The 16,725-nt window shown below is 45.6% G+C and overlaps 1 protein-coding gene across 6 annotated transcripts; it reads left to right on the top strand.

Annotated features, from left to right (window-relative positions):
- The first annotated feature begins 1,534 nt into the window (after positions 1–1,534).
- On the top strand, positions 1,535–16,046 carry sh2b1 (SH2B adaptor protein 1). 6 transcript variants are annotated; one of them, XR_014623988.1, is made up of 10 exons: positions 1,535–2,178; positions 3,919–6,022; positions 6,615–6,716; positions 8,277–8,368; positions 8,663–8,745; positions 8,923–9,078; positions 9,466–9,677; positions 9,883–10,057; positions 12,666–13,244; positions 13,334–16,046. XR_014623988.1 is itself a non-coding variant. In XM_084372348.1 (10 exons), the coding sequence occupies exons 2-9, from the start codon at positions 4,295–4,297 to the stop codon at positions 13,022–13,024; spliced, it is 2,907 nt and encodes a 968-aa protein (XP_084228474.1). In that variant the 5' UTR covers positions 1,535–2,178; positions 3,919–4,294; the 3' UTR covers positions 13,025–13,059; positions 13,158–16,046. The 6 variants fall into 6 exon arrangements, 4 of the variants coding, with proteins under 4 accessions (XP_084228474.1, XP_084228472.1, XP_084228473.1 ...); XR_014623989.1 differs by having other exon boundaries at positions 13,352–16,046; XM_084372348.1 differs by having other exon boundaries at positions 12,666–13,059; positions 13,158–16,046.
- The last annotated feature ends 679 nt before the right edge of the window (positions 16,047–16,725 follow it).

Consider the following 16,725-nt stretch of genomic DNA (forward strand, 5'->3'; position numbering starts at 1 on the left):
ACACAGAGAGAAGCTGGTTCTGATCCGTGAGATCAATAAAGAGAGATGATCTGATCAGGAACAGGATGTGAGACCATGTTTGATCAGAACAGAAGATCATCAATCTGAAATCAAACATGAGCTGAACTTCAAACCTTCAGAGGGTTTGGACACGTCTCTGAGATGAGGTGGAGGTGTGGACACGTCTCTGAGATGAAGTGGAGGAGTGGACACGTCTCTGAGATGAAGTGGAGGTGTGGACACGTCTCTGAGATGAAGTGGAGGAGTGGACACGTCTCTGAGGTTAAGTTAAGGTGTGGACACGTCTCTGAGGTTAAGTTAAGGTGTGGACACGTCTCTGAGGTGAAGTGGAGGAGTGGACACGTCTCTGAGGTTAAGTTAAGGTGTGGACACATCTCTGAGGTGAAGTGGAGGTGTGGACACGTCTCTGAGATGAGGTGGAGGAGTGGACACGTCTCTGAGATGAAGTGAAGGTGTGGACACGTCTCTGAGATGAAGTGAAGGTGTGGACACGTCTCTGAGATGAGGTGGAGGAGTGGACACGTCTCTGAGATGAGGTGGAGGAGTGGACACGTCTCTGAGATGAGGTGGAGGTGTGGACACGTCTCTGAGATGAGGTGGAGGAGTGGACACGTCTCTGAGGACAGGAACTTTACTGTGTTGTTGTGTTTAACTCATTAAAGTCTCATTAAACCTTAAACAGCTGTCGTCTCCTCTGACTGAAGCTGCTGCTGCACACATGAAGGTAACTTGTACTTTACAAGTCATGTAATCTGTACTCCATTACCATCATCTGGCAGCTTTACTCAGTTACTTCTCAGCTGTCATCTGTTCCTGGTTATGGAGGACTGAAACTGCCAAAATCAAAAGTACTAAACGTCTCGATGAATAAATGAATGTTGACATTTAATGAATCAAAACATTTATTAGTTTAATTTAATATCACAGACGAGCTGCTGATGAGCTGCATGTTACTGTTGACTGTCAATGATCCTGCCTCCGTTACACACACAGTGTTTCATAACAATAGAAATTAGTTTATATATATTATATTATATTATATTATATTATATTATATCAGAATCGCTTGTATCGGGTCAGTTGACACATACTGTGGTCTGCTGTGGTCTGTAGCTGCAAAACAACAAACAACACTAAAAATACTTAAAAGACATAATAAAATAAATAGTTTGACTGATTTAAAAGCAGGTGAAGATACATTATGTTATATTTTATATTATATAACTGATATAAATAATGAATACTAGCTGATATAAAGATTTTCTCAGTCTCAGTCGGGCTCTATACATAAATAATATAAATGAGTAGGTGAGAAATGCAAATGAATGCATGAATAAATAAAATAGAAACAGATAAAAAGGTGAATTAATACAAAGATGAGAGATACAGAAGAAAATTAAATCTGAAATATCAACTTATCTCACTTTTTTAAATGAGTTAATGTCTGTGTTTGTTCTTATTATTATTTTAATTAATGAATTTAACATCATGTGTTCGGTTCTGGTAGTTCTGCTCCTCCAGATGTTCACAGCTGTCCGTCAGCACAAGCTTTGACTTAAATCAATGAAACTGAACCTCAGACAGTACTTGAGTAAATGTACTCGGATACTCTCCAGCACTCATAGATCCAGCGTGAGCATCATCAATCACAGCCCCATGATGCACCAGGCTCAGACGTCCTGCAGGAGACAGATCGATGACGGGACAGAAGATGGACTCTGTCATCAGTGACCGTCAGTGATGATGCGGGACCCTCAGGACGGATCAGGCTCTCCGTGATCCACCAGCACCGGGTCACTCGCTCACTTTGTGGCCGGGGTGAGGCGGAGGTGCGACTGGAAGGCGTCGGCCTGCTTCTCCGGTGTGTGTCCGGTGTGTGTCCGGTGTGTCTCCGGGTCCACCGACACGGTTCTGGGACGTGAATCCAGCGGTTTGTTAACGGCAGCTGTCAGGACCCAACACGGAGCCTCCAACTATCGCGAGAACCACAGCAGTGCGAGAAGAACGGGTCCAGGCAAGGCATAGCAATATTCATATTTAGCAACAACAACAACCTTTACGATAATGATTATTCCGTTATGTAGACTGAGAGAAAGGTGAAATGTGCGCCAGTTCCACCAAAAGACACGGATGAAAACATTGGACTGTGATAAACAGGTAGAGAAAACACACAACACTGTGGTGAAGCAATATTGATAGCTAGCTAGCTGGTTTATTAATAGCTAGCTAGCTGGCTAACGGTTAACAGCTAGCTTAGCTCGCAAAGAATCTTTCGTGATAGCTGCTGTTGGATGATTCAATATGTGTTCATCTCAGCGACAGGGTACAGCAGTCGTCACGACACGAGCTACAGTCAACCAACATTTACGAATAAAGATGCTAACTATTAGCAGGTCCGTAAGCAAGTGGACGTTAGGTAGCTATTGTTAGCTAGCGAACGTTACACGTCTTTAAAGAAAGCTGAATGAGCAAGACTCACACATTGCTTGCTAGTTCATGCTAGCTTAGCTAGCGAGGTGATATATTCATCTTAACGATGCTTAAGCCACATTGTGCAGTAGTTGGCATCATTAATCTGCAGGGCTGCCTGTCATTTTCACCAGTTGTTGGCTTATTTGTATGACATGTAACGACAGAGAGGACAGGCTGCTCACATGCCTCATTAATGACCACAGACAGCACATAGATTTAATGGTTTATAAGTAATTACTAATAACATCAGTCAGCAAGAATAATCAGAGAAGGAAACATCAGGTCAGCTGCATGTTCACAGTTTCATCCTCTAAAGTACAAAAGTGAGAATGTAGGTTTGCTCTGTGGAGGAAGTATTCAGATCATTTAAAAGTAATGGAGTAGAAAGTATAAAACTAAATTAATTACAAGTAGATCCCAAAGATATATATCTGTTGGCCCATGTTGGCCTCTCACAGTTATATCAGTGTCAGTGTGCATGTTGTCTGATATTAAAACTTTTCTTCAGACATTATAATACAGAAAAGATGCTTTGAGTAATGTAGCATTATTAAATCCTGTAAAATATCCAGCCTCTGTTACATATCTTCATCACACGTGTTTGATAACCACATTTGAGGCATCAGTGCAAAAAAAATGTGTGTGTGTCGATATATTGATGTTGGAATTTAATATGTCTTAAAATCAGTATCAGCCCCATAAATCCAGTATCAGTTCAGCTGTAATAGAAATCTGAATTCCTCTATTAAAATCCTAAAAATCCTGTTTTATCATCTGAATTTACTGAAAGTATCAAAATTAAAAGTCCTCATGATGAAGTAGAAGAAGACCCGTCAGTGTCTGATAATAATAATGATGAAAAACCTTTACTGTCATTGAACATGCACAACGAGACACAAGGAGGAAGAGGCAGGTTAGAGCAGCACAAACATGAGATTATTGATTCATAATAATGTAAAGATATAAGTGTTGTTGGATCTGATTCTCGGAGCCCCACAGACGACTATGGGAGTATTTTGTGTCTATTACAGATGCTGAAATCATTATACCACAACGAGGAGTCTTCATTTGGTCCAGAATGAAGCTGCTTTGGTTTCCATCACAAACCAGACCTGGTTTTAAAATCCTCAGTTTGATAAATTGGCTCCCTGCTGTATCTTTATTATATATAACTAAACTCCATCATGTCCTTGGTTCTCCCTCCAGGCTGTTTATTAAAAGCTTTCTAGATTTATAGGGAATAAACTCCCAGTGCACATTTAGAAAGGCAAAACATTTTTTTATCTTTCCGTGAACTTTGGTCACCTCTAGTTTCACTGACTGAGTGAACTAGTAGTTTGGATTCTCTTGTTGTTTATGTGTCATGTTTGTGTCCACAGACTTTTAGGTTCTTTGCACTCTCACAGTTTGTCTCTGTCTCTACAGGATGTGTCCTCTCTCCTCCGGACGTTTGACAGACGGTGAAGAAGCGGCCGACCTCGTGAATCCCACACATCTTACCTCCTCCATCCATCTGTTTACTGGCTGTCTGAACCCCATCTCTTCTTGTTGAAACGATAAGATATTTAATTTCATAAAATAATGTAGCAGAAATTTTATCCTTGGAGATATTTGACCTGGTCCTGCAGCAGTCTGGTGCGTTGTGGTGTTTCCTCTTCGATGGGGCTGAGCTCGACTCTTCACTTCACACTCGTTTGTAACTTATTAGACCAATGTGCCGTGTTTGCCCCCCTCAGTCCCCCCAGCTGTGCAGTCACTTCAGCTGTCTGTCGTATGTTTGAAGTGATTTGATTTGATCACAATGAACGGCTCTCTGTTAACCCCGCCCAGCCCACGGGCGACAAACTCCTCCCCTTTACCTCCCTCCCCCTCCCCCTCTCCCTCCCCTCCATCTCCCTCCTTGCTGCCCCTGTCCCCCCGGCCCCCTCCTCTCCCACCTCTGGTGAGCCCTCCCCCCCAGGCTCACCCGTCCTCCCTGTCAGACACCCCCACGCCGTCCCCCTCTCCCTGCCTGAGCTGGACCGAATTCTGTGAGCTCCACGCCCGCGTCGCAGCCGGTGACTTTGCACGCCACTTCCGGGCGTTTCTCCTGGAGAACCCCCACTACTCCCCAGACTCAGCCGCCGCTTTCTGTCGGCGCTTCACCGACCGCTTTGTTCGTCACTTCCAGAGTGAGCTGGAGGGGGCGCTCCCGCCGAGCTGTGCTTCTGGGAGGGAGGACATGGTGAGCTGGGCTCCCCAGTCAGATGCTACTTCCCTGGAAGAGGAAGCCGTCTCACCCCTGTCGGCGTCTGGGGGAGCCGTCCTCCCGTGTCCTCCGACTAACACGACACGGGCCTCATCCAAGCCGGCGCCGACGCGGTTGGTGTTGGATAACCGCAGCGGGGACAGGTTTCAAGACTCTTACGCCCACGGCCAAGTCCTGCCTCCATCTTCGTCGTCGTCCTGTTGCTCCTCAGTCGGAGGGAACAACGGGAGGCGTGAGGAGAGGGGAGCCATGATCGCCCCGGGCAACGGGGAAGCACCGGTTGAGGAAGAGGAGGACAGCTGGTTAGGGGTGGCGTCTGTGGGGGAGGACGTTGAGCCAGAAGAGCGGGAGGGAGAATCCACAGAGGTGGACGGTGCGGACCCCTCCCACACTCCTCAGATTCAACCCTCCTCTTCCTCGGTCACTCCTCCGCCGGGCTCCAAAGGTAACAGTACGCCCAACTCCTCCAAAAACAAACTGAAGAAGCGCTTCTCTCTGCGGAGTGTGGGTCGTAGTGTGCGGGGGAGTGTCCGGGGCATCCTGCACTGGCGAAGCTCCTCCAGTGACTCGGCCCAGAGCCAGCTGCCCTCCAGCTACAGCTACACGATGGGTGTGCAGGACGCTACCTTGGTTTCAACCTCAAAGAGGAACTCTGGGACGCAGCCTCCCACGCCCACCTCCTCCATGCCTGTTTCTCTGTCCATGCCCCTCTCCCTTCCCCACTCCTCCTCCTCCTCACTGCCCCCTTCGTCTTCAAGCAGCGCCACCTCCCTGTCTCTGTCCGAAGCTGCTCGGGATCGGCGGCGGAGCAACGGTGAAGGAGGCGAGAAGGAGAAGTGGAGCCATCGACTGGAGAAACTCCGCCTGTCACGATCCCCTCCTCCCGTCCTCACCCCGAACACCGCCGGCTCTCACTCCGCCTCCTCCACGCTGCCCCCGAGCAGCGCTGCCGCCGCCGGCATGGGTCCTCCGAGGAAGGTTGGCCGGCTGGTGCGGGAGGGCGGGGTGAGCGTCAGCTCATCCAACGACGAGTTAAGTGGAAGCCACGGCTTTTCTGGCTTCTCCTTCGGTCTCCTGCATCACGGTACGGACAACAACAACGCTGCCTCAGCTTCATCGGCTGCAGCTCAGGCGGGTTCAGTTCAGCCTCTGGCCAGCGGAGGGAACGTGCCCTGGAGAGGAGGACGCTGGCATAAATGTCGCCTGGTCCTCAAAGAGAGGGACAGAGAAGGTGGTGAGCGGGGAGAAGAGTACTACTTGGAATTCTTCATTCCACCCAAAGTAAGTGTTTCCCTCCTGTGCAGCTGAAGGTGCAGCATCATTTCACTGTTTATAAATCAGTTACATGATTGGTCTTTGAAATGTCTGAAAATGGTGGCAGTAGTTCTTGGATTCAGTGTTTGCAGCATGAATCTGCCTCTGACGTTTCACTGATTTCATCATTTTTGTCTCTCATATGTGATATTAAACAAAATATGTTTGCTGGAATAGAATGAGAAGTCTGAAGACGTCACGTTGAACTGGGACATGTTGAAGGGGTTTATGCAGAGACAGTAACTGTCGTCAGTTCAGCCCCAGCAGCTCTGTTTAAAGGAGGAGTTTGACACTGAAGAGAAGAGAGTCACGTGTTCAGATTGATGCCACTCTCATGTCTCAACGGTTAACATGAAGCTACAGCTGGTTAGCTTAGCTTAGCATTAAGACTGGCATCAGCTCACCTGGCTCTGAACAGGTGTTATGTGTTGGACTATGTCACGGCGTCTTCGCTGACATGAAATGGTTTCAGATTCAGTAACGTTTCAGATGTTTGTGTTGAGAGCTGATCAGTAAACTAATGTAGAAACACCAGTGATTGATTTTACTTGTCTCATAGTCATCGAAGCCCCGGCTGACTGTCCCGTGCTGCTCCATCGTGGATGTGAGGAGCACCACGGCGCTGGAGGTCCCCGACAAGGAAAACACCTTCCTGCTGCAGGTAATCACTCCTCCATCACTCCTCCATCACGACTCCATCACTCCTCCATCACACCTCCATCACTCCTCCATCACTCCTCCATCACACCTCCATCACTCCTCCATCACTCCTCCATCACACCTCCATCACGACTCCATCACTCCTCCATCACTCCTCCATCACATCTCCATCACTCCTCCATCACACCTCCATGACTCCTCCATGACTCCTCCATCACTCCTCCATCACACCTCCATCACACCTCCATCACACCTCCATCACTCCTCCATCACTCCTCAATCACACCTCCATCACTCCTCCATCACTCCTCCATCACTCCTCCATGCCTCCTCCATCACTCCTCCATCACACCTCCATCACTCCTCAATCACACCTCCATCACTCCTCCATGCCTCCTCCATCACTCCTCCATCACACCTCCATCACTCCTCAATCACACCTCCATCACTCCTCCATCACTCCTCCATCACATCTCCATCACTCCTCCATCACACCTCCATGACTCCTCCATGACTCCTCCATCACTCCTCCATCACACCTCCATCACACCTCCATCACACCTCCATCACTCCTCAATCACACCTCCATCACTCCTCAATCACACCTCCATCACTCCTCCATGCCTCCTCCATCACTCCTCAATCACACCTCAATCACACCTCCATCACTCCTCCATCACACCTCCATCACTCCTCCATCACTCCTCAATCACACCTCCATCACTCCTCCATCACACCTCCATCACTCCTCAATCACACCTCCATCACTCCTCAATCACACCTCCATCACTCCTCCATCACTCCTCCATGACTCCTCCATCACTCCTCAATCACACCTCCATCACACCTCCATCACTCCTCCATCACTCCTCAATCACACCTCCATCACTCCTCAATCACACCTCCATCACTCCTCCATGCCTCCTCCATCACTCCTCCATCACACCTCCATCACTCCTCAATCACACCTCCATCACTCCTCCATCACTCCTCCATCACATCTCCATCACTCCTCCATCACACCTCCATGACTCCTCCATGACTCCTCCATCACTCCTCCATCACACCTCCATCACACCTCCATCACACCTCCATCACTCCTCCATCACTCCTCCATCACTCCTCCATCACTCCTCCATCACTCCTCCATCACTCCTCCATCACTCCTCAATCACACTCCCTCTGTCTTCTCGTCGCCGAGTCTCTCGGGGTAAATCCACACTGGCAGCTGCTCTGAAGCATTTTGACCACAGATGTCAGACGTATCAATGATTCAGGTCGTCTGTGAAGTTTCTGTGAAGTTTCTTCTCCTCCTGCTGCATCGTCCTTTTGAGGACAAAGATGCTGTCATGGAGGACGGATTGAAAAATGTATGTTTTTGTATATTGTGTAAAAAAATCTAAATCTTTATCCTCAACGTGTCAGTGTTTCCCTGTGGTGTCGAACATGGTATCAAATATTGATATTTTTCAAGGTATTGTATCAAAGTTAGAAATGTCAGTGTGGTGCGTTTAGTTAAATGACCAACAGAGATTTAAACCTGAGCCCTTCGCTCCTGCAGCTGGAGGGGGCGGCGCAGTACGTGATCGAGACGCGTGACGCTGTTCAGATGAGAGCCTGGCTGAGCGACATCAGGAACGGCATCTGTCTCAGGTAGAGAACGAACAGTGACGGACGAACTGAGCAGCTTTAAATTATGTGGTTTTCAATGTTTATACTTATTTTTAATTCATTTGTTTTTTATCTTAAATATTTGATTCTGTTATTTTATTAACATTTGTTTATTTTAACGTTTGTTTTTGTCTTTTTTCTTTTTCTTTTATTGCTGTCGGTGTGCGTTAGTCTCTTTAATCACTTGTAGAGCACTTTTGAGTTGCATTTAGATTTGTTTAAAGATGCTTTATAAATAAAGTTTGATTGATAAATGCATCTTCGTTCTGTCTCCAGTGAGCAGGAGGATGCTGAAGGTGTGTGTGGGGGGCCGCTGGACATCAGCGGGACGCCTGAGATCGTCGATCGTCTTTCACAAGGTGCGTCCGTGATACTGTGACTGCAGAGTCAAACTTCTTTTTATAACAATAAGTTGAGCAGTAAATGAGCTGGTGGATGTTTACAGCTTCTCTCTGAGACGTTTGTGACTCGTCCTGTGAGAATATAATCAGTGTGAGAGCAGATCCATGAGGGTAACTGGTGAACTGTTCTCTCAGTGTGTTACGGAGGCATCGGAGGCTCCTCTCCTCTGATGGATCCTCTCCCACCGGAGCTGCCGCCTCGAGCCCCTCTCGACGAACCAGACAGCCGGATCCTCGGGGGAGGCGGGGCTAGTCTGGGCACACCGTTCGCTGAGACGCCAGACGCCACAGGTGAGTACGATCCAGAGATGTGTTTTTATTTAAAGCTGCTACAAAGAGCTTTTGTTTTTGGTTTATTCTGGCGCCGTCTTTGTTTTCATGCTCGACCTCCAGACTACAAAGCAGCTTCTTCCCTCAATTCATCCTCAGCACTTTGCCTTGAAAAATAGTTTTAGTTTTGTGACTTTTCCGACCCGGCGACAGGCAGAAAGAATCACCAGTCTTCTCTCTGATGGTCTTGTTTACTCATGTAGGTCATAAAGAGGCCGCAGTATTTAACTGAGACTGTTTTATAACAAGTTAAAAACTCCTTGTAGGACGTTTAAATCAATGAAAATGTAAAAACTGAACCAAAAACTACTTCTTTTAAACTTTTCATACGTACGTTCACCTGTGCAGGCTCCTTCCTGTTCTCGGAGACGACCACTGCAGAGGCGGTGGAGCACCCGCTCAGCGAGTGTCAGTGGTTCCACGGCACGCTGTCCCGTCTCAAAGCTGCTCAGCTGGTGTTGGCCGGAGGCCCGGCGAGCCACGGCGTCTTCCTGGTCCGCCAGAGCGAGACACGGCGTGGAGAGTACGTCCTCACCTTTAACTTCCAGGGCAAGGCCAAGGTGAGACCGTGAGAGATGTCGTTGTGTGTTGTGGTGATTACACTTTAACCTTTTGTGAGCACGAGAACAAAACAAGAAACCTTTAAGATAACTGTGTGTCCAGTCACAGATGTGACCAGATAATAATCAGCCAACATGTTTTCAAATTAAAATCCTTAAGAAACTTTTCCTCTGTTGACCTTTGACCTCTGAATCTTCCCCTCAGCACCTCCGTCTGTCCCTGAACGAGGACGGTCAGTGCCGAGTGCAGCACCTTTGGTTCCAGTCCATCTTCGACATGTTGGAGCACTTCCGGGTGCACCCGATCCCCCTGGAGTCCGGCGGCGCCTCGGACGTCACGCTCATCAGCTTCGTGGGTGCCACCGCTGTTCGACAGCCAGGTATGAGTGAACCCAGCCGTCCAACGTTACAAAGAGACGAGGCAGAAAAAACAAAACCAGCAACAGAGAAAGGAAGCACAGTTTCAGACGTGACCGTTTAAAATGTCGATCTCATGTCTTTCATGCTACACTTCACACACGGATCTCATTAACAAGAAGAGTACGTCCGCTTTAATACACAGAGAGATTAAACACACGGCTCGTTCCCACTGCTGAAAACAAACCGATCACTTATTCATCTTCTCTCATGTGTAAAGAAAATAAAATCAGTTTAATCCAACTGGAAATGCTGTAAATGAGATCCTTCTAATGTCAGGTCAGTTTATAAAATGCAGTATATCTATTGATTTCATGCCGACGGCAGAGATTAAAGTAAAACACAGTGTCAGTGTAACACCTCGTCTTTACTTCTGCACTGTTATAACACAGATATAACAAATAGCACTGTGAGGAACTTAATGTAGAGAGCAAGTATAATATACTGGAAAGAGAGCAGGAGCGCCTCAGAGTGACTTTAAACTTCATCTATCTGTCTGTCCGTCCGTCATTCTTCAGTTAAAAAAGACAATAAGACATCTTGAGCAGCAGAGAAAGCCTCCCCTGAAGCTTAAGGAGTGTATGGAGGAGGAACAGTTCACCTAAAAGGTCAAATACAGTCATCGTCTCCTCCTGATGATATAAAGTCAGGCTCAGTCATCGTCTCCTCCTGATGATATAAAGTCAGGCTCAGTCATCATCTCCTCCTGATGATATAAAGTCAGGCTCAGTCATCATCTCCTCCTGATGATATAAAGTCAGGCTCAGCCATCATCTCCTCCTGATGATATAAATTCAGGCTCAGTCATCGTCTCCTCCTGATGATATAAAGTCAGGCTCAGTCATCATCTCCTCCTGATGATATAAAGTCAGGCTCAGCCATCATCTCCTCCTGATGATATAAAGTCAGGCTCAGTCATCGTCTCCTCCTGATGATATAAAGTCAGGCTCAGCCATCATCTCCTCCTGATGATATAAAGTCAGGTGAAGTCTCGTAGTCCACAGAACATTTCTGGAGCTTCACTGTAAAACAGAGTTGCAGCGTTCTGCTAAACAACTGAAGGAGCTGGAGACTTGATTTAAAACGGAAAAACAACCAAAGAAACTAAAACTAAATACTCCAAACATCATTAAAACTTTGCTGAATTAGCTGTTAGCGCTTCCTGTTAGCAGTGGACCTGTGGACGTACAGACAACTATCACTGGATCACTGTGATCCTGAGAAACCTTAAAAACATGATGTTTCTAAGGCAGGTTCTGCACATGTGAGGAGCGCCTCTTTAGTTAGAGAAAGTTTGAACCTCTCAGTCAGGTGTTCTGCTGCTGGTTGGAAAAAAAAGTGTCTGTGTGTGTGTTTAAACTAAATCCATCTCTCGTGTGTGTGTGTGTGTGTGTGTGTGTGTGTGTGTGTGTGTGTGTGTGTGCCACACTGTTTGTAGTCTGCAGCTTCTTCTCTCATCTTCTGCCTCATCATGTCTGAAGTCTTTATCTCTGTCTAATCAGATTATAATCAGATTATAATTTAGATCAGCATTGTTGATTTCACTTTCACAGTAAAAGTGAAAGAGTGTGTGTGTGTGTGTGTGTGTGTGTGTGTTAAATGTGTGGCCTGCAGTCGTCTCCACCTGCTCACTGTGTAACTGCACCATTCTGACCTCTCTGTTGTTGTCTGTTGTATCCGTTGGCTCATCCCTTGCAGGCCGAGACAGGGCAGGCAGTCGGCCTACAGTCTGTGATGTCATCACCACGCGCCATCCTGACTCTCCATCAACCCCCATCTCTGACTGTGTGTAAGTGAGACCGGACTCGGCTGAGCGAAAGAAGGCGAGAGAGAGGGAGGGAGTGTGTGTGGGACTGAGAGGCTGAATGAGTCGATTTAATTTGATCCATGTGATTATTCAGACTGACGTATGAACGTCTCTCTCGTTCCGGTCGCGACTCTTCAGGTCTTTATTTCATCACGATGTGCCTTTTGAATCACGATGGTGATTGTGTTCATGTGTCGCACCGATCAGGGCGAGCTTGACTCAGACAGTCGAAGTTGAGCGAGGAAAACGATGAACATCAGATTGTGATTTAACTGTCACACGTTTGTTTTACCTTTAAAACTTTATTGTAACTTTAATTTCTTGCGAGCAGTCTGAACACTACACCTGTATGTTAAATATTAAATCTGTGAACATGAAAATAATGACAAGTTGCAGCCAGCAGTGTTAAAACTGTGTGTGTGTGTGTGTGTGTGTGTGTGTGTGTGTGTGTGTGTGTGTGTGTGCTCCTGGAGTTGGACTGCCTCCATGACTCCCATGGACTCCATGACCACAGACTTGTTCCACTTAACCGTTCACTCACTGTCATTTTCTCTGTTTCTCCCCCGCCTCACCCCTCTCTCCTCCGACTACACTCTCACCTCACTCCTCACACTTTTCACCTTATTTCCTCCTCCTCCTCGTCCTGCTCCTCCTCGTTCTCCTCCTCCTCTGCCTCTGCCTCCCTTTATTTACACTTTTCTCTCATTTCCCCTCTTTTTTTTTCTTTCTTCTCGCTTCCTCTCGTCTGTTTCTCCTCCCTGCAGACTTGACCAGCAGACCCCGTAGCCCTCCCCAGCCTCCTCCGCTGCCGCCGGGCCGACCGCCGCCGCCGACTCCTCCCCAGGAGAGAGGAAATGAGACGGAGGTCGCAGGAGGAGGAGCAGCAGCAGGAGGAGGAGGCGGAGGAGGAGGAGCAGCTGTGGTGACAATGACAACGACAGCGGCGGCAGGAGCCGGAGGAGGAGGAAGTGGAGGCAGCGGAGGTGGTAGCGGAGGAGGAGTGGAGGACTGGGAGGAGAGGGACAGGGACACTCCTCTCCGCCAACTAGAAGCTGTGGAGGGGGAGGAGAGGGAGGGAGCGAGGGCGCCCCGAGCCATCGATAACCAGTACTCCTTCTTCTGATGAAGGGAAGGCCAGGAGGGGGAGGAGGAGTGTGTGTGAGTGTGTGTGTGACGGTGTGTGTGTGAGCGAACGTGAGATTGGATGAGGCGGCGTACATCATAGCCATTCATAACCAGTATTTTTATTTTGTTAGCAAGGTGGAGGAGACGAGGAGGAGGAGGTGTAAAAGTACTAACACTATAGGAGAGAGAGAGAGAAGACTAAGCAGACGGAGAGACGGGTGAGAGCAGCTTTATGACACTAACACGCGGTACTTTTTATTTTATTTCTTAGTCCAATAAGCTTTGTTTTTGCCGGTACGCCTCACAGCAGCTCTTTGTTGAACAGTGGAGGAGCTGGAGCCCTGTGAAGCCAGCAGCCCCAATACCTCACAGTGGTCCTGCCAAGACAGCACACGCTACCAGAGGCCAAACACACTCTACACACACCTGTACTGTGGCAGGTAGACCGGACGCGCTGCAGTCTGACTGCTGCGGAGACGATGCCACACCAAACTCCATTCAAAAATGAACAGATTTAAAGGTATAGAAGTGTCTGATTGGCCGAATTTAAGATTAACAATAATCACAACGTGGTTGAATGTATAACAGTAAAACACTAATGACAGGAAGTTTCCTGCTTCACTGACACAATTGCTAAAAGTGTTTAGTCTTGTAACTACGAGGAAGATTTTGGTCGTTGGGACGTTTTAAAAACTTTCAAACCGGTTTGCAAGGTGCTGGAAATCCTTGAATTTTAATGTGCTTTCAAGGTCTAAACCTTGCTGGGATTTTTGATAAAGTTCTTGAAACTGCTTGAAATTGTTACTGCGTTGCTTTCCTGAAAAATTTGCTACCTGACTGAATGTTTCAATGATTAGATAAAGAGATAAAAACGCAAATTAAAGTAATTAACTGATTGGCCCGTTTCTGTAATGGAAAGGTGTATGAACACAGTTTGAGACTCAGCCGTCCACCAGAGGACATAATGAGAGCGCAGCAGCACTACAGTCCATCAGGACGACGTGACACATCACGTTTTCAACAATTGGATCAACATTTCGTCTTCTAAAGTTTAACATCAAAATAATAAATAAAATAAGACTTAAATATGACAGAAGTGACATTTCAAGGAGGGCATGTATGGAGGGTTTTTAAACTGAGCTTCAATCAGCAAAACCAGGAGCCCAATCAACCCGACTCGGTTCACACTGAGCCGATTCATTACTCTTCTCTGGATGAGATCGCTGTCTGATGTTAAAACGTCTAAATGTAACAAAGAAGCAGAAACATTGGATTTTATCCAGACACTCGAACACTGTAACTCGGGCTGTTGGCCGATTGGACTGACTGAATATGACACTAAAGTTAACATTACAACTACAACTACTACTTCAGATATACACAAAAAACAGGCTGCTCTAAGGTCAAGAACGGGATGAAGATGAGAAGATGTATTTTAGACTTTTAGTAACATGTATTTTAGCTCAGAAGCTGATATTTGAAGGTGAAAAATTAAGCAAAATGAGGCAAAATTAAGGTGAAAGTGAGTCTAAAATAATAATGTGCAGATTATTGGCAGGAGCCTTATTAATAACTACTTGTGGGTTGCCAGATCTGGTGTACCTTTTGTAATAACACAGCTATAAATGTTGGCAATCGCTTAATGAACACTCATGTTTTTGGGTAGTAAATGCTTTATTAACGATACATAAGGAGATTATTTATAACGGGTGCCTTATTTGATAAGTTGCACCAAAGGAGTAAAACACAAACCAATGCGATATTTCACAACCTGGCAACTCAGATGTTTTCATATTGATTTTAATTGATCTGTGAAATGGATTTATCAAAGTGGTTCAGAATTATATTTCAATTCAAAGGGAAAAAAACGAAATCCATAAGGTTACCGATATTAACATGTCTTCTGATAGATTTAAGATTCTAACAGACAAAAATGATCAATTTGTTTTTCAATAGATGGAAATTTTGATTTTCAAAAACCGGCCTTCATAAACGTGAACAATCTGTTCTGAATGCTGATTTAAAGAGACATTACAAAAAATCCTCTTAGAACTCATGTTTTCATTTGTCAGCCTTAAACTGACAGTTTTTTGAATGGAGTTTGGTTTGACGTCTCGACCCAGCGGTGACTGTGGCGTCTTCGGTCTGAGTGACACCTGAACTGAAGCAGGCAGGAAACATTTACCTCAGACACACTCAGCAGCATCACTCACACTATGTGTCTCTCTCTCTTTCTCTCTCTCTCTGTTGCTCTCTGTCAAACTGCGAGACGAGACGCGTTTCCTCAGAGAGAAATTATTGATGATACCAATAACAATAATATTGATGGAAATAATAATAATAATAATAACGGTCAGAATAATAGTATTAATTTTATTTGTTTTTAAGACACCTTTTTATTTTGTATGCTTACTCCATGTAACACTTTGTTCCGACTCCATCTTGTAATTCAGTTGAAAATGTGTTTGTGCCTTTTTTTATTTTTGGGATAAAAAGAAGGAAAAAAAAAATATAAGATTTGCTGTAAAGCCTCGTTCTCAAGGCTGAACAGTGTCCTCACTCTTCTTTCATGCTGTCTTCTCCTCCTCGACCTCATCCTCCATTCATCAAAAAATATACAATTAGCAGAAAATGTCAATGAATACCTACTTTTTCTACTTGTGCCTTTCTGTGTCTGTCGTCTCGTCATCGGCCTCTGCCTGCATTCGTGTCGCTCTGTCTTCATTCATCACTCAGTTTAGAGCTTGCCTGTTTCTTTATGCACCACATAACCTCCCCAGTCATTTCCACCCGTCTTTTCTTTGCTCATGTATTTGTCTATATGCACCTTTCTTCCCCCCCGATCATCATGTTCTGTGTCCTTTTCTCAGTTTCAAAACTCTTTGTGCCTTTCTCTGTCTCTTTTCTCTCTTTGCTGGGACCGTGTGTTGAGGGCGGGCAGTGTCGTCTGTCCACCCTGTGTGGTTAGTTTCAGGTACTACATTGAATTTAATGATATAATATAAATATAGTGAAACATACTGGCTGGTGTTTGGTCTTTTGTTCTCACTGAGGGGTCACTTTGGTAACAGACTTCTGAATGTTGCCTAACAGGTGTGAGGACACCACCTTCATACCACCGACTGTATGATGCTGAAGAAGCAAAACCTGCAGGAGAGATGGTGTTTTATCGTTAACTGTTAATTAATAGATAAGCTTTGCTTTAGCATCAAAGACGTTTGAGGAGGAAAGTCAAATTTTTAAAGCATTAATTAGATTAACGAATAAAAATTTAAATTTTGATTTCTTCCTCAAAATTTTGACTTTTTTTTCTCAGAATTCTGACTTTCATGAAAATAATTGCCTCTGCATCTTAAAAAATACAAGCTGGACGTGACGTGAGGTCAAGTTTAACCTTAAGAAATAAACTGGTCTAAAATGTTATTGTGATCCTGCACACATGAAATGTTTATGATGAACCACAAACTTCTAATTATGAGCCTGTAGGTGTCCAAGAGACCAGGAACGGACAGAAACGACCAAAGAATGACAGAAAGTGAGTTGTTCTGTGAAAAGACAAAGTCTTTATAACTTGATTTTGATGTTTGTTTCTATAAGAAGGTCAATGTGTCAAAATCTAGTTTTATAGCATTCACTAGTTCAGCTGATTCCTTTATACAATGCTGATTCATAAATTAAGTTGTGTTTATTGAATTATGA

The sequence above is a fragment of the Pagrus pagrus genome, assembly GCF_965226575.1.
Source record: "Pagrus pagrus genome assembly, chromosome: 13".
Classification (NCBI taxonomy): domain Eukaryota; kingdom Metazoa; phylum Chordata; class Actinopteri; order Spariformes; family Sparidae; genus Pagrus; species Pagrus pagrus.